Here is a 26,447-nt window from a genome sequence, read left to right as displayed (position 1 = left end):
CTCACATGTAAACTCTAGAATTTTGAACCCACTATTTTTTTTTTTAAGGTTTATTTATTTATTTTGAGAGAGAGAGCAAGCACAAGCCGGGGAGAGGCAGAGAGGTAGGAAGAGAGAGAATCCCAAACAGGCTCCGCACTGTCTGCACTGACAGCACAGAGTTCACTGTGGGGCTGGAACTCATGAACCTTGAGAACGTGACCTGAGCTGTAATCGAGAGTCAGATGCTTAACTGACTGAGCCACTCAGGCACCCCTGAACCCACTATTTCCCAAGACAGGATTTTTTGTTTTTGACCAAGTGGTAAGAGGAACATAGAAATTTGAAAGGAAACGGAAACGTATGCAATTTTATTTTTGGCACAGAAGAGTTTTATGTTATGGATAGTTTGGCTTGCTAAAGAGTACTGTGTTTGGTATTTACTATTTGACAGGTTTATGATCATGTTCTCTGTACACAGACTTTGTGCTAAGTAAGACAAAAATAAAACTGCCTTCAAGGAGTTTCCCTGTAATGGTGAGAGGTATAGATTCTTTGGGGAAGGAGGGGGATTGCACCAGGTGACATTTTTTTACACAAGCATGATTGGTAGCAGTGTTAAGGCCTTGGGAAGAAAAATCTTGAGAGCTTTCTCTCCCCGGTCCCAAGTCTTTGAGCGTCTGTGCGTCCTGTGAAGAAACAGAGGTGTTCAGTTTAGAAATAAGCTATGACTTGCTCTTTTGTGCTACTAAGGCTCTCTAGGATTGGCCTAGGGAGGAGGCAGTGCATCAGGAGGTAAGGGCAGGGCCGAATAAGGTGCCTGTGCCTGGCAGCCCTTGGGGTCATTTATTTTCACTGAGCTGCCCTGCTTCCAGTTCATCCCCAAAAAATGTCCCAGAAAAGTAAATCATGGGATAGAATGAATCTTCATTCTGAGTTTTATTAATTTAAAGTGGTTCCCAGAAGCAATCTTGCTGCTATAATTAGCATAGCAAATGGTTTAGCTGTCATCCTAGACACTTTTTTTTTTTAATGATTTCTTTTAACCCAGTGAACTGTTTTAGTTTCCTAGGTAAAAATTTTCAAGTAGATATTACAAGTGTTTTCAGTTCAGGTTATCCTTCTGATAATTGTTGTGTGTTAATAGCCCCTCCCTTTGAAAATTTTGGTGTCCTTGGTGCCTGGTGGCTCAGTGGGTTGGGCGTCCAGCTCTTGATTTCGGCTCAGGTCATGATCTCACAGTTCATGAGTTCAGGTCCTGTGTCAGGCTCTGTGCTAACAGTGCAGAGCCTGCTTAAGATTCTCTCTCTCTTTCTCTCTCTGTCCCTTCCCTGCTCATGCATGTGCCCCCTCTCTCAAAATAAATAAAAAAAAAAATTTGGTGTTCGAGAACCTCTCTAATCTCAATTCATCTTCCACCTCTCATTCATTCATTCATTTATTCAACAAATATTTATTAAACACTTTCTATGTGCCAGGTTCTATGTGAGGCACTGGGGATAGGAGATCAACAGGATAACCTTTACATATGCAGTAGTTGCCCCCCCCCCCTTATCCATGGTCTCAGCTTCCATGGTTTCAGTTACCCACAGTCAACCTTGATCTGAAAGTAGATGATTCTCCTGACCTATGCTCAGAAGGTTGGTAGTAGCCTAATGTTAGGTCATCATGTCCACGTCACTCACCTCCCTTCATCTTATCATGTGGGCGTTTTACTTTATCACAAGAAGGGTGAGTACAGTATGAAATATTTTAAGAGAGACCACACTCACATAACTTTTTTGGTAGTATAATTGTACTTTATTATTAGTTGTTCATGTCTTACTGTGCCTAATTTGTAAATTAAATTTTACCTTAGGTATGTGTAGGAAAAAAGCATAGTATATATAGGATTTGGTGCTATCTGTGGTTTCAGACATCCACTGGGGGTCTTGGGATATATCCTTCGTGAATAAGGGGGAGACCACTATATTTTTATCATTAACCAAACAGGACCAGTCACCATCCCAAATAGGTTTTTATGGTGATTTCACAGCCTAGAAATCCCCCCTTCATTGGCTTGGTAAACCTTGTCTGTCCTTCAAGATGTAGTTCAAGTGTCCTCCCAGGGAAAGAGTTCTGTCCCACCTCAGACAAAATTATCACTTCATTTCTGTAGCTCTTTGTATTCTACTTTCATATTAAATAAGCAACAGTCCAAAATAGAAAAATTCTCATTCTCATTTTATAGCTGAATAAATACTCTCAGGGTAGATTCTCCAGACCTAGACAGTGGATAACAGTCAGATTTGAACCCAGCCTGTGAGGCTCTGAAGGCTGGGTCCCCCATGAGGAGAGGGCAGGGCAGACTTACCATGTGGGAGCTGGGTCTTCAGACCCAAGGATTGGCTTTTCCATGCGGTGTATGACATTGAGCAGCTCTCAAGATTTCAGAACCCTCATCTGTAAAATGGTAATTTTGCCTCTTTCTGCTGCATGTGAGATATAAATATGAAAGTGCTCCAAAGTTATTTTCCCCAATTAACACAAAGAGCATTATGTCTGTACCAGAAGTTTTATGTGGCTGTAACCATAGCATAGAAACAGTTTTGTTTTCTGTATAAAACTTTTTAACTGAAATAGGTATGTAGGGTTCATTAAACTGTTCTTTCTACTTGAGTCCATACTTGAAATTTTCCACCAAAAGGGGTTTATGAAAAAGGCTTTCTGCTTATAAGGTGCCGTGTAATTACAAGTGGTGTAACTATCATAATAATTGTTTCTGTAGTTGTCTTTCTCAGCTTTAGATGTTTGCTTTCCTGAAGGCAGGAAGTGCCTTCCCCCTTAGCGTGTCTCCCCAGTGATGACACGGCAGACTGGGTGAGTGTGGAGACCAGTACAGTTCTTGTTAAGTGACACTTTGAGGCCCGGGTCAGAGGATCGGCCTCCAGGCCGGAGCCACCTTAGAAGGGTGCCCTTCTGGTGTTTCAGTAACTCAATCCTGATGGCAGCGGGGGGGCCACAGTGGATTTGCTACAGATTCAGTTTCTCTGCAAAAGAATTGCGTTATAAATCAGTTTCGAAGCGATGCCAGAGAACATTCTTTATGTGTATTTTTAAAATTAGTTTTGAATAGGTAATATGTGCACATGATACAGAATTTTTACTGTGTCCAGCTCTTTCCCTCCAGACATAGTCAGGGTCCCTAGACTCTGGGTCACATTCCAGAGGCAGTCTAAATTGATACGACATCTAGATCTTTCGTCCACACAGTTTGACATTTTGCTTTTTTCCTCTTTTGTCGTGTTGAGTCCTATCAGTGCTAATAGTTGCCGCCTCAGTCTGCCCACATATCCTATGTGTATTTATATAGGATTTATATAACTCTCTTCCTGTTGATGGACGTTTAGATTGTGATACCATAAACTTAGAGAAAACAAATTTGACAACAAATATCTTTATAGATAGTTCCTGTATACATACACAAATAAGTTCCCCCCTGCAGTGTGCAGGTGTGCAGATTTGTGCTCACTCTTGACAATATAGAGGATCAAAACTTTTTGATCTTTGCCAATCATATGGACACAGATGGTCCCCAACTTACCATGGTTTGATTTACGATTTTTTGACCTTATGATGGCACGAAAGCAATACACATTCAGTGGAAACCGTACTTCAAATTTTGAATTTGGATTTTTTCCGGGGCTGGCGATGTGCCCTACAGTACTTTCTTGTGATACTGGGCAGTGGCAGCAGCCCCAGCTCCTCCTACACCACACAATCACGAAGGTCGACAATCGATACAACCATTCTGCATGCAGACCACCCTTCTGTTCAGTTTTGGTACTGTACTCAATAAATGACATCAGATAGCACTTTCTTACAGGCTTAATGTTAGAGGATTTTGCCCAACCTTAGGCTCTTGTAAGGTAGGCTTGGTTGAGTGTGATGTTCAATAAGGAATATTAAATGCATTTTCTGCTTAGGATATTTTCAACCTATGATAGGTTTTGAGGATGTAAACCCATCATAAGTTGAAGATCTGTTTAATGTTTTCATCTGTACCCTGACTTAATGTGTTTAAAACCCATTTGTTGGGGAGTGACCACAGAGGCATTCAGGTTTTCTATTTAGGGTGATGGTTGCACAATTTTGCTGAATACACTAAAAACCACTGAATTGTACACTTTAAAGAGGTGAATTTTGTGGCGTGTGAATTCTGTTCTCGCCGAAGCTGCTATGTAAAAAAAACGTATTCATCTTTTCTGCAAACTGACTTCATTTCCTTTGTTTTTCTGTTGCTCTTTCTCTTCCAGGAAACTGTTTTCAGTCTTTGTTGTGTTATATGCCTTTTTTCCCCTTGATGACCATTTGCTCTTTTGATCTTGACTCCTTGATTTTGCTCTTTTCTAGCCACATGGAAAATTTTCATGTTTATATTTCCTCTTTTTTATATATTTAAATCTTTGATTTAGTTGGGACTTATTTGGCATAAGTTGTGAGAAAGGGATGTAGCTTTTTTTCTCTCAGATAATACCCAATTTTCCCTATACTATTTTTAAAAAAGTAATCCATTTTACCCCAGTGATTTAAAATTGCATTTTTATCATATACTGAGGGGTTTTTTTATATATTAGAGTCTAATTTCTGGACTTTTGATTCTGCCCCGTTATTCTGGTTGTTTCCTGTGCTGCTACTACACTGTTTTAATTACTTTTATTATAAAGGTTTAGTCTGGGTTTTATTGTTTAGAAAGTTTTCCCAGTCAAAAAAAATATTTTTGCCTGATCATTCTTGATTGTTTTCTCCTAATGAACTTCAGAAACAGCACTTAAGGATTTAAGAATACTTAAATCTTGAGGGGGCCTCAAGGGGCACCTGGGTGGCTCAGTCAGTTAAGCGTCCAATTCAGCTCAGGTCATGATAGTTTGTGAGTTTGAACCCCACATCGAGTTCTGCGCTGGTATCACAGAGCCTGCTTGTAATTCATTCCTCCCCCCCCCCCACCCCCCGCCTCTCTCTCTCTCTCTCTCTCTCTCTCTCTCTCTCTCTCTGCCTCCCGTGTTCATGTACATACACACACACTCTCTCTCTCTCAACAATAAACATTAAAAAAAAAATAAAGAATACTACTGATATTTTATGGTTATTAATCTACAGATGGAATTCACCCATCTTTACCCATTCTTTCCTATTATTATTATTATTATTATTATTATTATTGTATTATTGTATTATGTCTGCTCATGTCTTCGGACCAATGTTAAATAACAGTGATTATAGTAGAAATTCTCAGATGCCTCCTTGTGTTTAATAGGCATGCTTTGGGCATCATGTATTAATGTTCATAAGTGAAATTAGTCTGTATGGTTCTTTTGGTTTCACTCCCATGTTTGGTTTTATTCTCTAGAAATAATTTCTAAACTTCCTTTTTAATTTTTTTAATCTGTGGAACAATTTTAGTACTATTGGTTTTACTTAAAGGTTTGGTGGTAGAATTCACCTGTGAAATTGAATGGCGCTCTTAACTTTTGGGGGTAGTTTTTAGAGACTTATTCTACTTGTTTATTTTTTTTCAAGTTTATTTATTTTGATAGAGAGTGTGCCTGTGAGCATGAGCGGGGGAGGGGAGAAAGAGAATCTAAGCAGACCCCATGCTGTTAGCACAGAGCCTGACTGGGGCTCAATCTCATGAACTCGTGAGATCATGACCTAAGCCAAGATCTAGAGTTGGACGCTTAACTGACTGAGCCACCCAGGTGCCTTAAGACTTATTTTACTTCTAATGTAATCAGTCTGTTTTCTCTTTTGGGACCAGTTTTCCTTGAAAATTAAACATTTTTGGAAGTTTTGGGATGGTTATATGTGGACAGACTGTAGTATTCTTCTATTTCTCTTAACCTTTTTCTGTGTCTTATTTTGTGTTCTTCATATTGACTTTTTTTGTTCTTTCCTCCAGGAACAGGAAATATAGTGGTCATTATGGTTAGCTACCCAAAAGGAAGAGAAATTTTGGATCTGGTGCAGAAAGGCATTGCAGTCAAAATGACCATAGGAGTTGGCACCCGTCATGTGCAGGAGTTCATCAGTGGTCAGTCTGTGGTATTTGTGGCCATTGCATTTATCACCATGATGATTATCTCGTTAGCCTGGCTGATATTTTACTATATACAGCGTTTCCTATACACTGGCTCACAGTTTGGAAGTCAGGTAATTACGGATAATTCTTTTTAACTTTGCTTTTTAAAAGATAGCTCATAAATATTTCTCATATATATTGTCTTAATTTAAGTTACATTTGAGGGTTTTTTTTTTTTTTTGGACCATATTCTTAATTTCATTTTCACTCATACTGTTTAATTACAACACAACTGTTTGAAAATAACTTTTTAATTAGAATATATTAAATTTTCTGTTCTGTAGGATATTAAATACCTTTAAATGGGGCCACTTTTTGCGTGTTTTGCTCCTGCAGATACCATCTTTGCCTTTTTCAGACATAAAGAGGTAATAAATAGGCCTGAGGTAGAGTGGACCTGGTTCTGTGTTTAAAATAAAAGAACACTAGGCCTGAAGGCAAGGAGCAGAGTGGGAAGGCCTTCCCGGCTTCCATTGTGGGGCAACTTTCAAGGCAATTTTTCTGCAGAGAGACAGTGTCTCTGTCACAACAAAGAGGAGGGCAGTAAAAGAAGAGCCAGAGGCTTCCAAAGACAGGCCTTTGAATTTCATGCTTATCCTGTTGTCTTGAAAAGCCACCCTCTCTGGCTTTGGTAGGCGTCTGGCATCTGGTAGTCGTTTCTGGGTCATCTGGCACCTGCTGCATAGGAAGCCGCTTTCATTTTAGGGACAGACGTTAATATATTGATGAATATGTGGGGCCCCGATCCTCAGCTTACTCCTCTCTTGCCAACATTTAAACGTGAGAATTGGTTTCTTCCTCAGACATGGAGTTGAAAATCAGTATTCTTGATCAAACATCTCTTTAAGTTATATGTGGCTATTTTATACATTAGGATGTAAATATTAGTTTTTGTTATTTTCATTGTAGTCATTCAACTTTGTTTTTTAAATGAAGCTTTTTCTACAAGCTTATGTAAATTTTTGGAAATAGTGACTTAAAATTTTTAATGATGATATTTTTCCTACCTAAGAGTCATAGAAAAGAAGCTAAGAAAATTATTGGCCAGCTTCCACTTCATACTGTAAAGCATGGAGAAAAGGTAATATTTTCATGAGGTTTTTTTTTGTTTGCTTCTTTTAAAGTACGTATCTGTTTATATGTCTAAGTAAAACTTTCCATTCTGTTAAACTCACCTTGACTGTGTGGAGTTTTGGCTGGTTTGAGTTAGAACTAAGTTGCATACATGTTTCATTTTGGAGAAGGGTTGGCAGAAATACTCCTTTGCACATGTGAAGAGCCTTCCAGACCTGTGCCATCAGATAGGGTAGCCTTTAGTCATATGTAGCTATTATAATTTAAAAGAATGAAATTGAACTTACAATTCAATTCCTGAGTCACACTAACTACATTGCAAATACTCAAATGGCCCCATTGGCTGGTTGCTACCATACTGGACAGGACCGGTATGTTCATTTGCTAAGAAAGTTCTTCCTGTTGGTCAGTCCCAGATGACTCTAAGGAACCTAAAGAACTTCAAGTTCTGTTAGACCATAGACCTTTGATAGTTTAAATTCATTTCTGTTAAATCTAAGGCTGTGTATCCATTCTCTCTGATTCCCTTAATTGCAGGGAAAAAACACTGGGATTTGTGGAGAGGGTGAGAACAGATGTACTGAAAACTACTTTTTAAAAAAAGAAAACATTTTGACATGGCCAACATGAGACTGAAAAGGTCAAAATCATACCAGAGTTTTAAAGCATTTTTGGAATAGGACAGATCCTAATCTAGAACCTCAGATTCTTAGAGGATTGATTCTTTAAAAGGAAAACAGTTGCTAATGAAGTAGTATTTACTTTTTTATTAGTCTGTCTTCTGTGCTGTAAAGTGTGGATAACCATGTTGACTTGTTGGTTGACTTGGTTGGTTCCGTTGTTTTTTGTTTTTGTCTTTGTTTTTGTTTTTATCATTTTTTAAAATTTTATTTTTTTAATTTACATTCAAATTAGTTAGCATATAGTGCAACAGTGATTTCAGGAGTAGATTCCTTAATGCCCCTTACCCATTTAGCCCATCCCCCCTCCCACAACTCCTCTAGTAACCCTCTGTTTCTTTTCCATATTTAAGAGTCTCATGTCTTGTCCCCCTCCCTGTTTTTATATTATTTTTGCTTCCCTTCCCTTGTGTTCATCTGTTCTGTGTCTTAAAGTCCTCATATGAGTGAAGTCATATGATATTTGTCTTTCTCTGACTAATTTCACTTAGCATAATACCCTCCAGTTCCATCCACTTGGTTGCAAATGGCAAGATTTCATTATTTTTGATTGCCGAGTAATGCTTCATTGTATATAGATACCACTTCTTCTCTATTCATTCATCCATCAGTGGACATTTGGGCTCTTTCCATACTTTGGCTATTGTTGATAGTGCTGCTATAGACATTGGGGTGCAAGTGCCCTCTTTGAAACAGCATCCCTGTATCCCTTGGATAAATACCTACTAGTGCAGTTGCTGGGTTGTAGGGTAGTTCTATTTTTAATTTTTTGAGGAGCCTCCATACTGTTTTCCAGAGTGGCTGCACCAGTTTGCATTCCCACCAGCCGTGCAAAAGAGATCCTCTTTCTCCGCATCCTTGCCAACATCTGTTGTTGCATGAGTTGTTAATGTTAGCCATTCTGACAGGTGTGAGGTGGTATCTCGTGGTTTTGGTTTGTATTTCCCTGATGATGAGTGATGTAGAGCATTTTTTCATGTGTCAGTTGGCCATCTGGATGTCTTCTTTGGAGAAGTGTCTATTTCATGTCTTTTGCCCATTTCTTCACTGGATTATTTGTTTTTTGGGTGTTGAGTTTGATAAGTTCTTTATAGATTTTGGATACGAACCCTTTATCTGATATGTCGTTTGCAAATATCTTCTCCCATTCTGTCAGTTGCCTTTTAGTTTTGCTGATTGTTTCCTTCTCTGTGCAGAAGCTTTTTATTTTGATGAGGTCCCCGTAGTTCATTTTTGCAGTTGTTTCCCTTGCCTTTGGAGACGTGTTAAGTAAGAAGTTGCTGTGGCCAAGATCAAAGAGGTTTTTGCCTGCTTTCTCCTCAAGGATTTTGATGGCTTCCTGTCTTACATGGAGGTCTTTCATCCATTTTGAGTTTATTTTTGTGTATGGTGTAAGAAAGTGGTCCAGGTTCATTGTTCTGCATGTCACTGTCCAGTTTTCCCAGCATCGCTTGCTGAAGAGACTGTCTTTATTCCATTGGATAGTCTTGCCTGCTTTGTCAAAGATTAGTTGGCCATACGTTTGTGGGTCCATTTCTGGGTTCTCTGTTGTGTTCCATTGATCTGAGTGTTTTTGTGCCATGTTTTTGTTTTTAAAGGTTTATTCATTTTTCAGAGATAAAGAAACAGAGCATGAGTGGGGGAGGGGCAGAGAAAGAGGGAGACACAGAGTCCTAAGCAGGCTCCAGACTCCAAGCTATAAGCACAGGGCCCTATGCTGGGCTCAAACTCACAGACCATGACCTGAGCTGAGGTCAGACGCTCTGAGCCACCCAAGTGCTCCCCCCCCCCTTTTTTTTCTTTTTTCTTACATCTCACCAAATTGTTGAGACTTCACTTATTCCACTCTCTCTTCCCCCTTCAAAAATAACCATACTTATTGTATGTATCTCTTCTGACCAACTTAAAGGTTTAAAACAAATAATACTCATTAGAGGCTCTTGGCTGCCTTAGTCAGTGCAGCATGAGACTTTTGATCTTATGGTTGTAGAGTCAAGCCCCATCCTGGATGTAGAGATTACTTCAAAATAAAATCTTTAGAAGAAGGAGGAGGAGGAGGGGGAAGGGGAGGAGGGCGAGGAAAACATAATACTCATTAAATATAGGCCTTTGATTTTTTTTTAACTTTGGCTTCTGATATTAATGGGTTATTTAGAATATTAATATGGAGATACTCTTGGAATTACATCGTTGGCTGCCATTCTTTCCCTCATGCCTTAAACAGAAGTAACAGTTGAATTTTAATAGTTTGTGCAGGGTACTGGTTTCTTCCCATGCAGATGTGTACTGAACAGAAAAAGTAAAAAAATAAATAATAGAAGTTTCTCATGTCACAGCTTAGGTTTAGCACCTGATGTACAGATCACTGAGGGTCCTTGGGGAGAGAGTCTCCAGTGAAAGCCTGTGACAAACTGTACATGCATTAGATGTGGCCTGTTACTTGAGTAGCATGTAGTTTTATGTTCCCCTGAGAAAATGTCTTTTACTCCATAGCAGGAAGTCTCAGTCTATAAAATATGAGAAAACAGAGGCTTATATGTATAATATACTGAATTGAATCTTTGAGAACATAAGTAAATTGATATCCTCTTCCTATACAGAGCATATTTTAAATAGAACATTTTTGAAAATATGATTCCACTGTTTTTGAAAGTTGTCAAAATAGGGGCGCCTGGGTGGCTCAGTCAGTTGAGCGTCTGACTTAGGCTCAGGTCATGATCTCACCGTTCATGGGTTTGAGCCCCGTATCAGACTCTGTGCTGACAGCTCATAGCCTGGAGCCTGCTTCAGATTGTGTCTCTCCCTCTCTCTGCCCCTTCCCCGCTCATGCTCTGTCTTTCAAAAATGAATAAATGTTGGGGCGCCTGGGTGGCTCAGTCGGTTAAGCGTCCGACTTCGGCTCAGGTCACGATCTCGCGGTCCATGAGTTCGAGCCCCGCGTCAGGCTCTGGGCAGATGGCTCAGAGCCTGGAACCTGTTTCCGATTCTGTGTCTCCCTCTCTCTCTGCCCCTCCCCCGTTCATGCTCTGTCTCAAAAATAAATAAACGTTAAAAAAAAAAAAATTTAAAAATGAATAAATGTTAAAAAAAAATTTTTTTTAAGTTGTCAAAATAATGGTTAAAAAAGGATCCCTAGGGGCACCTGGGTGGCTCAGTCGGTTGAGCGTCTGAGTTGGGCTCAGGTCATGATCTCATAGCTTGTGAATTCAAGCCCCCTGTCAGGCTCTGTGCTGACAGCTCGAAGCCTGGAGCCTGCTTTGGATTCTGTGTCTCCCTCTCTCTCTGCCCCTAACCCACTCGCATTCTGTCTCTGTCTCTCTCAAAAATAAACAAACTTTTTTTTAAAAAAAAAGGATCCCTAAATGGCCTGTGAGGTACATAAATGGGTTTTCTTTCTTTCTTACTTTCTTTTTTTCTTTTTGTTTTTTTGTTAAGTTTTATTTCTTTAATCTGTACACCCCAAATGGGGCTCAGACTCACCACCCTGAGACCGAAGAGTCGCATGCTTCTTCGAATGAGCCAGCCGGGCACCACATACATAGATTTTCTGATGATTTTGATTGAACTTATACTGAAAAGTGTGTTTTCTTAAATCTACATGATGTCCAGTTCTAGAGACAGGTTTGTTTTCTAGTTTTTCTTTTCTTATGGGTGCATTCACAGTAATGTGTAAGCTGGCAAACCATTAGGGGCTTTAAAAATTATTTCATCATGGGGCACCTGGCTAGCCCAGTCAGTTGGCTAAGTGTCTGACTCTTGATTTTGGCTCAGGTCATGATCCCAATGTTTGTAAGATTGAGCCTGCTCGGGATTCTTTCTCCCTCTTTTCTCTGCCCTTTCCTTGTGTGCATGCTCTCTTCTCTCTCATAAAATAAATAAATAAACTTAAATTATTTCATTACTTTTGCATGGCATATGATAAAACAAGTGATAATATTTACTTTAGTGGTACCATACCATTTTAAATGTTAAGAAATTTTCATATAATCTTTGATAATAATAATCAGTGTTTACTGCTTGCTTGTTAGCAAGTGATACACATGGCTCAGGGTATTTTTAAATAATTACATAAGGACAGGGTAGCCATGTTCCCATACAATCCACTTGCTAAAGTTGCAGCTACATGCAGACACTGGTTGTAATTTCTGAATCTATCCCGGAATCAAAGAGAGTCTCATTGGCCTGTCTTGGGTCAGATGACCACTCTGGCCATGCCTGCTTTGGTTGATTGGTTGAGGCCAGGTGGTTTAATATGGGGGGTACCCAGGGAAACGGGGGGAAAGCTGATACCACCAAAAAGGTCTGTGATTCATAGATTCTTAGAAGTGGGAATTTTGTCACAAGACTTTTCCTCTCCAGCACATTTTATTTCTTTTTGCCTTTGTTAATTTGATGGATGAAAAACAGTAATTGAGGGGTGCTTGGGTGGCTCAGTCAATTAAGCGTCTGACTTTGGTTCATGTCATGATCTAATGGTTCATGAGTTCAAGCCCCATGTCAGGCTCTGTGCTGACAGCTCAGAGCCTGGAACCTACTTCGGATTCTGTGTCTCCCTCTCTCTCTCTGCCCCTCCCTTGCTCACACTCTGCCTCTCTCTCTCTCAAAAATAAATAAACATAAAAAAAATTAAAAAGAAAAAAAAAGAAAAACAGTAATTGACTTTAATCTGTGATTCTTTTATCACTAGTGAGGTGAACATTTTCAGATATTTAGCCATTTGTGTTTCTCATTTACAAGTTGAAACCATGTTCTTTAGCAAATTCTAGTGATTTTTTGTTAGTTTTTAATGATTCTAGAAATGAGTATCTTATTGGATATTAATCCTCCTTATAAGTTTTACATTTGAAAAATAACTTACCATTGTAAAGCAAGCATGTACATTTATTTCCATAACCCTTAAAACGTGAACATTAAAGACACATGAACACTCCCCTAGTAGCTAAAAACTGTTGGTGTCTGATTAGGTAGACAATGACATTTTTTCCTTTTCAGGCAGCTTCTGTAAAAAATCTCTGGACAGTGGGGAAAAGATTGTGTTTAGTTTCCGGCTGCACCTCTGTAGTATAGAATTGGTCATTGTTTTAGCCAGGACGTGATGAGTTTTACTAAGCATAGACCGTGTAGCAAGGATGTAGTGAACTCTTTTCTTTCCTCTTTACAGGGAGTCGACGTTGATGCAGAAAACTGTGCGGTGTGTATTGAGAATTTTAAAGTGAAGGATGTTATCAGAATTCTGCCATGCAAGTACGTCCTTGTTACTTCCTGAGACGCTGCAAACTACCCACTATGTTTCAGGTTTCCGACAAAAGTGTTAACGTGTTTTTTTATGATGTAAGGATCTTGCTATCATGTGATGATCTTGTGATCGTCTCATCTTTTAGGAAGGAAGCTGGAGCCTTCGAGGCTCCTGGATTTGGATTATATTGCCTTCAAATTGCTTAGGACGCTTCAGGTCCTAAGACAGACCCATTATGTATCTTTGTTTGGCTTCTAGTCTAAAGCAGGCTTCATTAGGAACCTGGGAATCCCATCCCACATTTAGCCATGCAAGATATGCTGTGTCGGAGTAAGGAGACTGAAGCATGACTGGTGAAGGACCCCAAGGGGGGCGGCCAGGTATAGTTAGCAGAGAGTCGATCGGGGAGGGCAGTGGTCTGCTATTGTTTGCATGCTGGGGTGTAGTGCTTTAGGTAGGTTCTGCCAAATAAATATTTCTTGCTTTAGGTATGCTAGGGGCTTTGCTTTAGCAATGGGAAGTCAAGCTTTCCTTTTTTTTTTTTTTAATTAAATAATGGGATACTTTATTGATAACCATTTAGAAGAATGGCTGTTACCAGAAAGATGTACAAAATGACAATATACTTTAGAGTCTGATCAGTTTTAATTATACTTCTCACCTATTGGAGAAATAGGTCAGAAGTTAATATGTAATTATGGTTTGCTTTGTGTTTACAAAGTACTTCAGTATTTATATATAAGTACTCTATAGTAGATTAAGTTCTCAGTAATTCTGTAGAGAAAACAAATAAATATCAGAATAACAAAAGTTTCCAGAATAAAGATCGCTAACTTCAGTCTGCAGGCTTTTATATGAAGTTGGTGTGGTGGGCACTTAATGTATTGGGTCAGTATGTCCTGTAGAAAGTTATTAAAATCAGAAAGGATTTTTACTGTAGGATGCTTTAGGGCCAGTCTTTCTGACTTAAAAATAATGCTTGGGATACAGCACAAGTGAGCGGCCTGAGGCTCACTTCCTTTGTGACACCAGATCTGTCCTGATAGCTGAGCTGGGTTTCATACTTGACCCTAACAAGCAGACATGTTGCATGTGCACATTTCCTGGTCTCCTGATCTGGGGTTTTTACTTGTTTCTCCCCATTTTCTCCCATGCTTTATTTAACAAATTTTGCAATAAAGCCAACACGTTTCCTTTGTGTTTCTGTAAAAATCATTCCATTGGGTCAGTCAGCTTCAGTTTCAATTTGAGGATGGAAAGGACAGAAGACAAGCTGGGCTAGACTGTATTCTGTAATTAAGTTCTTTTATCTTTAACTGTGCTGTCAGACTTCTGTATGAAGAAGAGGTCTTCAAACAACAGCATTAATAGTGATAACAGTTGCTCAGTATTTCCTGTGCCCAGCACGGTTGTAAGCACACTGCATGTCGGCTGCTGAGAACAGCCTGGGGTGTAGATACAGAGAGGTTGAACAGCTGGTTCAGACTGCCAGCATTACGTCACACAGTGGTCACTGGAGCCATGGATACTGTACCCATTCTCCTGACTCTGTATCTTCACCATGTATAGAAGACAGATTCACCAGGTAGGAGGCAAAGTGAGCCAACTAAGACAAATCAGTAAAAGAAAATATGTAGGCAATTTTTCTTTTTTTCTTTTTGATTCTGAAAGTGATCATTTTAGAAAAACATGGAGTATACAAAAACACAGTTAAGACAGAAATTAAGTGCTTTCTTTTAAGCCTACAGTCTAAGACGATCTGTTTATATTTTGCTGTATTTCCATTTGATTCATTTCATGAACTTCTATAAGATACTCTGAGTTCAGGATAAGTTTATTGCTCTTGGTTTACTTATGCCACATTTATTCCCAAAAGGCTTTTAAGTAAGTTACAGGGGCACATAAAAATATAGCCTAGCATGAAGCAAAAATAAACCGTGCTGTTTTTGTGGAGTGAAGGGAAGATTTCCCTGTAAGTTCCAGATTCTGTTTAACATGGGAAATAGAATAGATAATGACATAGAATAAGTGAATAGACTAGAATGTTGATTTGAAGTTGTTTAACTTGTTCTGAGAAGGTGAGTTAGTAGAATGTGTTGTTTCCTTAATAAGATATAAACATTTATTTTAAAACATTAACACATACTTAATTTTTTTAGGCATATTTTTCATAGAATATGCATTGACCCATGGCTTTTGGATCACCGCACGTGTCCAATGTGTAAACTTGATGTCATCAAAGCCCTGGGATATTGGGTTTGTTACATTTTTGTTTATATTCAATCTCTGCCCCGGTTCTTCCTGAGTGATGCGATTTCATTACTGACCAGAGGCAAGAGGAACAGATTAAGTGCTCCTTCTAACATGTTTGTGGTTCTCTGAAGAAATTTTCCTCGTGATTAAAAATGCATTTTTAAGACATCCCAAAAAATTAATGAACTGCTACCTTTGCGGTTATAGACTAATACGGCCAGATGCTTCCCTCCAGAGAGTTTGTAATTGCTTAGAGCAATGAGCTTTGGTATGCTGCCCTGCAGAATATATATATATACTCATCAGTGTCATATAAACAAGAATTATAAAGTTTGAAATGAAAGGAGCCTCCTACATTTTCTGGCTCCAGGCACACATGTTACATATGAGGAAACTGAAGCCAACACTCTTTGACACAAGGCCTCAGATTCCTGGCTTTCGAAACCAAATCCTGCTGGGGAAATTGGTCCCGTGTGGAATTTGCTCTGTCAGTTTGTGGTACTCAGGTGGTCATAGGTCCTTCCTCAGAAAACAGAGACATGAGGGCAGAGTGAAAGGGGGTGCTTCATCATAGCCAGCCATGTGCTGAGGGCCTTATGTACATTATTACATGCAGTCCTCAAGGCCGCTCTAAGAGGTAAGTACTATTTCTCTAATTAGGAACTTGAGCTTAGAGAAGCCAAGTAGCTTGCTTAGGTCACACAGCTAGTTACTGGGGAATCAGCTTTCAGACACCAGCTTGCTTAATTCTTAGGTATAAGCTTTTAACCAGTAGTCCCACCCAAAAGGGGAGACATAGGGGGAAAAAAGATTTCTCTAGATTGCTGTATTTTTAATTGTTTTTAGAGTCTTCGTATAATGTATTAATGTCTTAAAATATTCTTGATTGTTAAACAGTAAATAATTTTGAAATACTGATCTCTGGAAGAAGTCATTTAAGTATCAAATAAACTTCTTGTATTGCTAAACATTTTTTTTTTTTTAGAAAATTTATAGTGTTTATGGTAGAGCTAGAGACCACAAGGAGGTTTTTCATGCACCTTATAGCCATAATAGTCCTCGAGGTACCCTGTCATCTTCTAGCTTAGTGAGCCTTGGAAAGATAGTTGAGAGCCTGCTGCCTTAATTACTACTGTAATTTTATGTGAATTATATTTTTCAGTGTGAGTCCCAGAATGCCCTCACCATAGGTACACAGAAAGAGCCGGCGGGGGGGGGGGGGGGGGGGGGGGGGGGGGTGGTTGGCCAGCATTCAAGACCTGTCTTATTGAAAGAAAACTTCACCCGCTTTAATGTCTAGAAATTTTGTCTTTCCTCTAGAATTTCTATAGTTTATAGTTTTTAATAATGATGGCTCTACTTAGCAGGGCATAACATGCTTTCTTAGTGAACTTGAAACTTAGTGAACTGAGCCTGTAGCTCAGACAAGAGAGTGCACCTTCCTAGGATTTTAACCAATACAATACAGGGAGCTTGACAGATGTTTTTCTTGGCAAAGGTTTCCCTTTTCCTCTTTCCCTTCCTGTCTGGCCCCATACTGTCAGTGCAGAGCCTGACACAGGGCTCATCCTCGCAAACCATGAGATGATGACCCGAGCCAAAATCGAGTCAGATGCTCAACCGGGTGAGCCACTCAGGTGCCCCCTAAAAGTTTTTATAAAGATATTTCGCTAAACTTAGTACTGAGACTTTAATCGTTGTGAGCTTTGTTTTGGGAAATATATCTACGTATGTATATTTGTTAAAATGTTAATTTCAGAAAGCTTGAGTATGTCCTCAGAAAGTAATTTTTTTTTGAAGAACAGAAACCTATAGTAAGAGATTAACTTGTCTTGCCCTTAGTTTTTACTTTTTGGATGAATGGCCATTTTCTTTAAACCCTGTGGCCCATCCTGCATTGGGTTTCATAGGTATGACACTCTCATATGGTAATGACTGGTAAGAGAGCTGCTGTCAGTCCTTCACATGGACTTGGGAGGTGGTCCTTTCATTTGCAGTTGTAACCTCCTGGATGGTCCATTTGTCACTCTTGTTTTCATTCATTCAGCAAGCATGTATCAAAGGAGCACTCTTTCAGGTGCTAGATCGAAACTTGACTTGGGGAGACAAAGACAAGTGAGACGCAGCCCTTCTGCCTGTGGGCTCTTGGGGATTTCATTTTCTGGACTTTGGGGGCCAGGGGACACACCCGCGCACAGTGTAGCAGAGGATGTATGTTTGAAGTGCTGAGGAGCATGGAGGAAGGAGGAATTTACTCCACCAGGTGGAGTGGGGAGATAAGAAGGTGGTATTTTAAGAGGGGAGTCTGAGCCTGGTGTTAAAGAGTTTGTCTGACCAATCACTATTTTGCAGATAGGGGTATGACCGTGTGGGCTTTGAGACTGGCAGGTAGTCCAGTTTGTCAGGCACTTCAGTAACTATCTGGGAAAACAGATAAGGGTGGGCTGGGTGGGAGTTTGGACTTTCTAGCAACTCAGTAGGATTCGTGGTTTGCTGTGTCGGGAGTCTCAGTTACCAGTGAGGAGGAGTCTGTGTGCTGTGTTGTTCAGGAGGGCGGTTCTAAAACCCTGTGGAGTGGCAGTGGGAGCAGCGTGCCAGCCGTGCCCTTGACCCTGAGAGCCCGGTGAGGGAGGTGCAACAAACACCATGTTCTCACGTAAAGCCCAGGCTCACAGTAAACCCAAAAGCCACTGCTCATTTACCAGGTGACCTAGTGGTTTCCTCTCTCACAACATGGCCTGACTCTGGTATTAATCAGAAAGGTATCTGGATTAGCCTCCATGTAAGACCGGGATGTCACTTTCATGGTCCTGTTCTTTAAAGCAGCGCACGGGAGAGTTGAAGGTAGACTGAGAGCCAATAGACACTGTCCTCAGGGAGCCACAATTGATTGTTTTTAAGTGAACTAAATGCAGTCTGAAGCCCTCTGTTTTCAGATACTGTGTTCTTCCCCCAAACCCTGGTGCCTGCAGTAAGACAGTACGACAGTTAGAGGCAGTAATCCTAGCTCACGGCCACAGCCAGGCTGATTCACACCCTCTGTCCAGGAAGCAGGGAAAATGCATCTATGACAAAGCTTCACTTACTGTCAATAAAGAATTTAAATGTGGCATTGCTTACGTCAAGGTGGGAAATGGTTTTTAAAATAAATACCGTTTAGGTCTTAGAAAGCTGCTTATTGAGAAGTAATTAATTTTCTGATGTTGCTAAATAAAGAAGACATTAATGTTCTTGCCTGGTTCTGTGTATAAAAATATTCCGTATGGATTATGCCTAATCATTAGGAGATGATAGATAAGCTTTGAATGTGTTACCCAGACAAGGTATTTTCTTTTCGTCTCTCAAGGGAGAGGTGGAGGATGTGCAGGAGATGCCCGCTCCAGAATCTACCCCTGGGAGTGTTTTGGCTGCAAATTTGAGTATTACTCTACAAGAGGAGGACAGAAGTGACGGGAACAATTTACCGTCCTCTTCCACTAGTGAGTCTGCACTGCAGTGTGATGCCGGCTTTAAAGAAGATGCAGGTGAAGACACAGCCTTACTAGGTAAGTGCCTTCCAGGTTTTAAAACAATGTTGCTAGCAGTTAGGGAACAAAATGAAAAAATACATAAAATGCAGAAAAACATAAAGGAAAAATAGAAACTGTGATCCGACACCTGGAAATACCATTTTAACATTTTGATAAATAGCTTTCCAGATGTTTTTCTGTGTTTAATCACATATCATTTATGTGCTGTTAGGTTACCTGTTTTTCTCTTAATGTGTGCAGCTCTTTTCTGTATCAATAGGTGCATGATTCTGTGTGGCTACATAGTATTACAGTTTAGATTCACTGTAATTTCTTTAAACCGCACCCTTTTGGCGACTTTATTTTTAACACTCGGAAATCGCTGTGTAGGGACACCTGGTGGCTCAGGCAGTTAAGCATCTGACTCTTTTTTTGTTTTGTTTTAATGTTTGTTTATTTTTGAGAGAGAGAGAGATCCAGCCCCACATCGGTCTCTGCACTGACAGTGCAGAATCTCTCTTGGGAATCTCTCTCTCCCTCTCTCCCTCCCTGCCCCAAGAGCTTGAGTGTTCTCAATCTCTCTGTCTCTCTCTCTTCCTCAAAATAAATAAACATTGTTTAAAAAGTAAAAAAAAAAAAAAAAAGAACTTATTATGCATATACCCTCACCACTTAGATGTCTGATTATTTCTTGTCATTCTGAGAGAGGAGACAGAGTGAATTGCATTTTTTTTAATTACTAATGAGGTGACCTTCTTTTCATATTTGTTGGTCATTTTTATTCTTTCAGGAGTTGCCTGTTTCATCCTTATTTTTCTCTGGAGAAACTAATTTTTTCATGTTGCTTCTAAGAGTTCTTTGATCTTTGTCAGATGTATGACATATATTTCTCCCCCAGTTTGTCTGTCCTTTGACTGGTTGGTATATTTTGCTAGTAGAAATGTTTAATTTTTCTCTAGTCCCAACATATGTTCATGATTCTGCCTTTGATAGCATACTAACTTGGGAAGGTCTTCCTTATCTCAGGATTATAAATATATTAACTCATATTTTGCTAATATTTGTGGTTTTGTATTTTACATTTAAATTTTTAATTCACATAGCTTAACGGAAGGTTTAACCTATTTTTCCCCAAAATGTTTAACCAGTTGTCCCAATATTTAGTGAATTATAATCATTTTAGTGAATAATAATTACATATGTTTTGATATTGGCAAGGCAAATTCTTTCACCTTTATTAATTTAAAAACATTTCTGGACTATTCTGCATTTTTCTAAAAAATTAAAATTACTCTGCTGAGTGAAAATTTTTATTATAATCGAATTTATTTTAACTGGGAAGAATTGATGCTTCCAATTTTGAATTTTTCCATACGGGAAGAGGAAGCATATCTTCCCAAATCAGTAAAACTCAAACTGAATCAGTTTTATGTTTGGCTATGAAGCAAAAATAAACAAATACTAGAACTTAGGTTTTAAACCAGTAGCCAAGGAAGAAGAGCACACTGTGGAAGAGAAGGAAAAACCCATTTCCGAGCATTGGAATGCAGAAAGGACATTCTCCCAGCCAGCTCCCTGGTTGCCTGCTGGGATGGAACCACCTTTAGAATCCATCCTGTCCAGTTGAGCCCAAGTGCGTGCCAGTGTCATTTTTGCCATTGCCTTCAGTCTCCAGAAAAAAAACTAACTTTCCTTTCTCTAGTACTTGACCACCCTTGAGATAGTTAAAGGCCGATAAAGACTCACCCTAAGCGTCCCCCACGTTTTCCTGCACTCTTGTTATCTGCCGTGCATTGGTCTGTCAGCATCTCCTCTCCCCTCTTAGAAGTAGGATATTATTATCATTTGAAATAGTGCATAGTGTAGACTACAAGTGCAGGTATACAACAAAAACAAGAAAAGATCAAATCCAAATGCAAGTTAATTAGGAAAATGCAAATTGAAATAGCAGTGAGATATCACTTTCCAGTGTTCAAATGAGAAAAAAATTCAAAAGACAGCTAACATTTATTGCTGGCTGGGATGCAAGAAATGGGCATTTCCATACATTGTGCTATAAATGTAAATTGTTATGGCCTTTTTAAAAAAATTTTTTTTTAAACATTTATTCATTTTTGAGAGACAGAGCATGAGCGGGGAAGGGGCAGAGAGAGGGAGACACAGAATCTGAAGCATGCTCCAGGCTCTGAGCTGTCAGCACAGAGCCCAATGTGGGGCTTGAACTCATGAACTGCAAGATCATGACCTGAGCCGAAGTCGGACACTCAACCGACTGAGCCACCCAGGCGCCCCCTGGCCTTTTTGAATAGCCATGTAACAACATCTATTAAATTAAAAATACATAGTCTTTGAAGCTGATATTTCGTCCTTGGAAATGTATTCTATACAAATAAAATCACCCCTACACACACACACACACACACACACACACACACACACACACAAAGAAATAGTGCATAAAAATAAAAGTGGAAAAAGATGCTAGGTTATAAAACAACAGGATGTTGGATACATTCTGAAGAAGCTGGGCCCACTCCCCACACCTGCCTTTTGTGTGTGTGTTTGCTTTCTTCTTTTTTGTTTTTTGTTTTTTGTTTTTGTCCTTTTTTATTTTTAATTTCCAAGTATTTGTTCACGAGTAAATTGATAGGTAAATTTAAATGTTCTGTTCTTTCCACCTTATCATTGTACCAATATAATTTGAGAAATATTAAATTGGAGAAATATATTCTTTTAAAAAAAAAAAAAAGTTTAGAGAGAGAGAGGACATGCATGCACACAGGGAAGGGGCAGAGAAAAAGGGAGAGAGAGAGAGAAAGAGAGAATCCGAAGCAGAGCCCGACACAGGACTCAAACTCCTGAACCATCAGATCATGACCTGGGCCAAGAGTTGGACGCTTAAGCGACTGAGCCACCCAGGTACTCCCAAGAAATCAGTTCTCTTAAGCAGACACTAGTACTTCCAGAATAAAATGTGGCTTCACTTAAAGTTGAGAAAACATTTACTAGGCTCTTCGGAGCAACTAGAAATAAAATGTGGAACTTACTAATGATAGACTACTCACTAGAGACTGTGTTTCCCTGGTGAGTACTCCTTCTGTTGTCCAGTTGACCTTCTTGGCTCTGACTGTAGGTGAGTTGAAGTATTTGATTCTGTATTTAAGGAAGTACTCTATTCCTGTAAGAAACCTTCTGACTTTGAACCACCAGTTCCTTTTCCAAGATAGTTTAATGTCTCTGTGCCCATGTTTCATCATCTGTAAAATGAGCATAATAACATCCTAATCCTTACCTCACAGAGTCACATATATAACACAGGAAATGCTCTTTGTTGTTTTTGTGGGCAGTGACACCACCATCATCATCATCAGATGTCGTCATAGCTGTCTGGTTTACTTTTGAAAACATACACTAGTTCACCAACCAGAAGACTGCATCCTTTTTTTAATAGCACCATGTTGATTAAAGTAACATTGGTTAAGCTAATGTGAGAAAACTTCTCACACTCTGTGTGAGGAAGATGTTTGTATATTTTTTTTTGCTCTCTGGAATGAGTTGCCAATTTTACATGTAGGTTTTATGTAAATTTTTTTGTAATTTGTTGCTTGAATTATAGTCTCCAAATGAGTCACAGTGCTTCTGTAATTGAAGTTTAGAATATGCTAAGTGGCTGACATTGGCTTTTGTTGCTTCATTGTAGAAATGGGCAGGAGCGACCTTGAACATGGAAGGCCCGTCTCCTAGCACACATCCTGGTGACCGCGTCATGGACAGAGCATTGACTTCAATTAAAGGACTTTTTTTTTTTTTTTTTTTTTTTTTTTTTTACTTCAGCACATAGTTTGTATATTTGAAAATAATGTACATTCTTTTACCTTTCAGGTTCTGATTTGATACACAAAGGGCTAAGATATTTTATTCTTAAAGAGATGTTTTGATTAGTCTTAATATATTTATCTACTAAAATATATCATTTACAATAAACAGTATGTTGTTTTGGACTGTTACAGAGGAGACCACTAGGAAGGCCCTTTAAAGGGGGTAGCAGGGGGAGGTTTTTCTGAATACTACTAGACTAGCTACCACGGTACTGTACAAATGGGATTTTGTTTCTCAAGGATGGCTTTAGACTGAGCAACTGAATTTAGACTAGTGGGAAGTGGAATTGTATAATTCACTTCAGTTATTGATCACGAGTTTTCCTTGGAGGAAAGGCTTTTCTAGAACATTAAACTTATAAATGAGATCTGAGAAATCTACAGCTTTCTCAAACCTCCGTGTTATTATATAGACTTTGAAACCTACGAACACCTTTTCATTGTTCTCTCTTTGGAATTATAGGAAAAGCGTTAGATGACTTTAGGATTTGCATTTTCCCTTTTTAATCCCTAATTGCTTGTGATACCTTAAAGGAGAGGGAAATGTGTCCATTTTTTCTACGAATGAAAAGCTAAGATCCTTCATCACACATGAGCAGTAAGTTCTTCATTGCCTTAAGAAAATCGAGCAGGCAGAGTTTTTTGTAAATGATGACTGTATTAGTTCCAACTACAATTTAATCTTTACAATTAAAAGGATGGAGAACTTTGTTTCTGTTACAAAGTAAGCAGTTTTCTTGATTGATTTAAAGATCATGATCTTGTGTAATCATCTATCCTTTTTAATCTTGGCTGTTCTCACTTGTAGGTTGAAAGCGGCAGGTGAATGTAAAGCTTTTGGAGACTGCACTCTTAAATTTTATAAAATTATTAAGTAAAAACACACACTTTCTGCTCTCCTCTCCCTTCTTGGAGGTGGAAGTTGAGGAGGATGAGGGAGAGTTATTTTTTTAAAACTTGAAACTGTTGTCCTTTGTTGCTTCTAAGCTAGTTGTGTGTATCTTTATTTTGTGAGTAAAAATAAAGGTCTGTTTGGAGTTTTAAAAAATGTAAGGAATTCATTCTTAACAGCTGCATCTAAGTTTTGTATGGCTCTGTTTTCTTTTTTTTCCTTCAAACTATTTGTTGCCTTTGGATTTTAGCCACTCATAGTGAAACATTTGGTGAGTAAACAGTTTTGCTGGTGTAAATTCTGTGGCCAGATTCAACTTGAGGAGCTACTGAAGTAGAAAAGTTGACTGACTTTGAGCTCTCACTGACAGCCTCAAAGTAGGTTTCCATAATAGCCATTATCTTTGTGGTTCATTGCAAATAGGAAAGTATGTCCTTGATTCTGTACGAAGTAGGTTTTTTGCTGTTTGTATTTTAAGATACATACTTGGGAGACATGCTTTAATTAATAATTCTTTCCAGTATCCAATGAAGCAGACTTTTAAAAAGAATACCATGACAGATCAAGCTAAATTGTTTGATAATTACAGAAGTATGATTTCTTCATTAGCAGCTATCAGATACAGCTTTCCATAATTCAAACGTTTGAACACTAAACTGCAAATTCAGGAGATGGGAAGAACTGTAGTGGTCTGGTCTCATCTGCAGAAACATGTCTTTAAAAATAATTTTTTTTGTTTATTTTTGAGAGAGAGGCAGAGCATGAATGGGGGAGGGGCAGAGAGAGGGAGACACAGAATCTGAAGCAGGTTCAAGGCTCTGAGCTATCAGTAGCTCAAACCCACAGAGCAGTGAGATTCTGACCTGAGCCAAAGTCACTTAACCGACTGAGCCACTCAGGCACCCCTGGAAACATGTCTTTAATAGCAGAGAAAGGAATTACCAAGAAAAAATAGAGAACTGCAACACTTTGAAAGCTTCCTTTTATAGGCTTTTTTTTAAGATATAAATATGATAGAAAAGGGTCAAATATTAGCAGAATGTTTGCTGAGACATGAAATTGATAAAATGCTACTCGGAATATGGGAATGTAATCAAGAAAGGGTAAACCAGAGAGATTTGGTTTAAGGTTAGTCATATTATTTATGGCAGTAATCATGTTCCCTCTAACAATTGTCATAAAAGCCATTTGTTCACAAATACTGTAGAAACGGTTTTTTGTTTTTTTTTTTTTAACTTTGAAAGTCCCAGGCAGCATGTGAAAGAAGCAGTTTGACCATGAACGTGAAGCACTGTTGTCAGCCGCCTGCCCAGGTGCTACCTCTGGGTTTCCCGCTAGAACACCACAAAGGGCAGGAGGAGATGTGCAAAAACAGGGCACCTTGGACAGGTAAACTTCCTCACATGCTGAAGTCTGGGGGATCTTGAATATAAAAAGCCTCTCCTGAGAGCTTGTCTCCTGCAGTCACTGAGGAGTGATGACAATAAAAGGCCGAATTGCAGTGTGCCCATCAGCAGTTTGCTCTCTGTGGGGCACACGATGACAAAATCTCCAGAAGCGAATCACTGGTCTGACCTCAGTAACCTCAGGATTGAAGCTTTGCACTTGGGCAGGCTTTCTCAGAGGGGTCTGCTCTTCCCAAAGAGAGCTGATATTTTTAGAAGAAAAAATCAGTGAATTGAAGGCATTGGATCTTAAATTGAGTAGTAAATACCTGTCTACATACTTTGCAGTCTACTTGCTGCATCAGGGACTGCTAGAATCAGAAACAGAAATAGGCCTTCAAGAACAGGTGTGTTCCCACTGGGATGAAATACCCAGTGTAACTAAATTCCCCAAGAGGATAGCTTAATTGGCAAGTTTCTTCTTTTGAGCACATTAAAGTTTATTTGCTCAGTGAAGGCTGAGCTTAAATCAGTATGTGTATGTTATTAACGAGAACCTGAGGTAATTACATGTTTGGTCAAAAGCAGTCTCTTTGAGCTCAGTGTAACCCAATTTGTGATTTACAAAGCACAGGATGCTGGCCTGAACCAAAGTGAGTCTTATATATAACATACGCTGTGCTTCTGTGATGCAACAACCAATTAGAAAAGCCACCTACGCCTTTCCCAGTTAATTTCGCTTTTGAAGTTTTAAAACCATTTCATTTTAAAAGGTACTAACGTAATTCTTATAAAAGTAAAATTTCTACAGTGTAATCAGCCATTTAGCTAGATTTGCCTTTATTCTAACAGCAAAGTAGAAGTTGTAAATTGAAAAAGGTATATGGATCACATTAATTCAATCCATTTTTTTGAAGAGGTGTAAGTTTGTATATTATGGGCTAATGAGAAACCTGAGAACACCAGCACTTTCGTGGGGCTTGGCTGCATAGGTATTGGATCCCAGGACTGTGTTTTTGGAAGCATTTTAGGGATGGATTTCCTGATCAGAACAGTAGTGATTGCATAAAAACAACAGACCAGATATAAAGTGAAACCAACAAAATGTCTTAGTACCTAGGTAGAGTGTGCAAGAATTTTAAAGAGTACGTAAAAATATGCGTTACTTTTCCAGATACCCTTAAAATGCTAAAGTGCTGCCCTTCAAAATATTATTTAAAATAAGCACGTGAGCCATCGCTTTCCATGAGAATCATTACAAGATACATTAAGTAGTGGTACACACCACTTAAAATTGTGGGAAAGTGTGTACTCTGTAAGAAAGGTGAGTGATAACTTTCTTTGAAGTTGTTTAAATGTATAAACACTGCTAAAAGAATTAAAGTAGTTGTATCTTGGGATCTGATTAATTTTGAAGCATTTTTTCTTTCTACCCTATGGTGT

The 26,447-nt window shown here is 39.0% G+C and overlaps 1 protein-coding gene and 1 non-coding gene across 5 annotated transcripts in view; both read left to right on the top strand.

Annotated features, from left to right (window-relative positions):
* The window catches only part of RNF149 (ring finger protein 149), a 32,560-nt gene that overhangs the window by 6,063 nt on the left and 50 nt on the right, over positions 1–26,447 (top strand). The window contains exons 2-8 of one of the 4 annotated variants that reach the window (XM_078444369.2): positions 5,918–6,168; positions 7,110–7,178; positions 13,013–13,095; positions 15,247–15,343; positions 18,687–18,885; positions 22,550–23,890; positions 24,864–25,008. In XM_078444369.2, coding sequence (XP_078300495.1) covers positions 5,918–6,168; positions 7,110–7,178; positions 13,013–13,095; positions 15,247–15,343; positions 18,687–18,885; positions 22,550–22,593 — 743 coding nt within the window. In that variant the 3' untranslated portion in view covers positions 22,594–23,890; positions 24,864–25,008. Of the gene's footprint in view, positions 1–5,917; positions 6,169–7,109; positions 7,179–13,012; positions 13,096–15,246; positions 15,344–18,686; positions 18,886–22,549; positions 25,009–26,178; positions 26,329–26,447 lie in introns of all 4 variants that reach the window. The other 3 variants (XM_078444368.2, XM_078444370.2, XM_078444367.2) reach the window with 3 other exon arrangements.
* LOC132672796 (small nucleolar RNA SNORD89) lies at positions 25,086–25,200 on the top strand. The gene has a single exon (XR_009607695.1). It is a non-coding gene; the product is annotated as a small nucleolar RNA SNORD89 (small nucleolar RNA).

The sequence above is a fragment of the Panthera onca genome, chromosome A3 (genome assembly GCF_046562875.1).
Source record: "Panthera onca isolate mPanOnc1 chromosome A3, mPanOnc1 haplotype 2, whole genome shotgun sequence".
Taxonomy (NCBI): domain Eukaryota; kingdom Metazoa; phylum Chordata; class Mammalia; order Carnivora; family Felidae; genus Panthera; species Panthera onca.
This window is presented reverse-complemented; position numbering and strand designations above follow the sequence as displayed.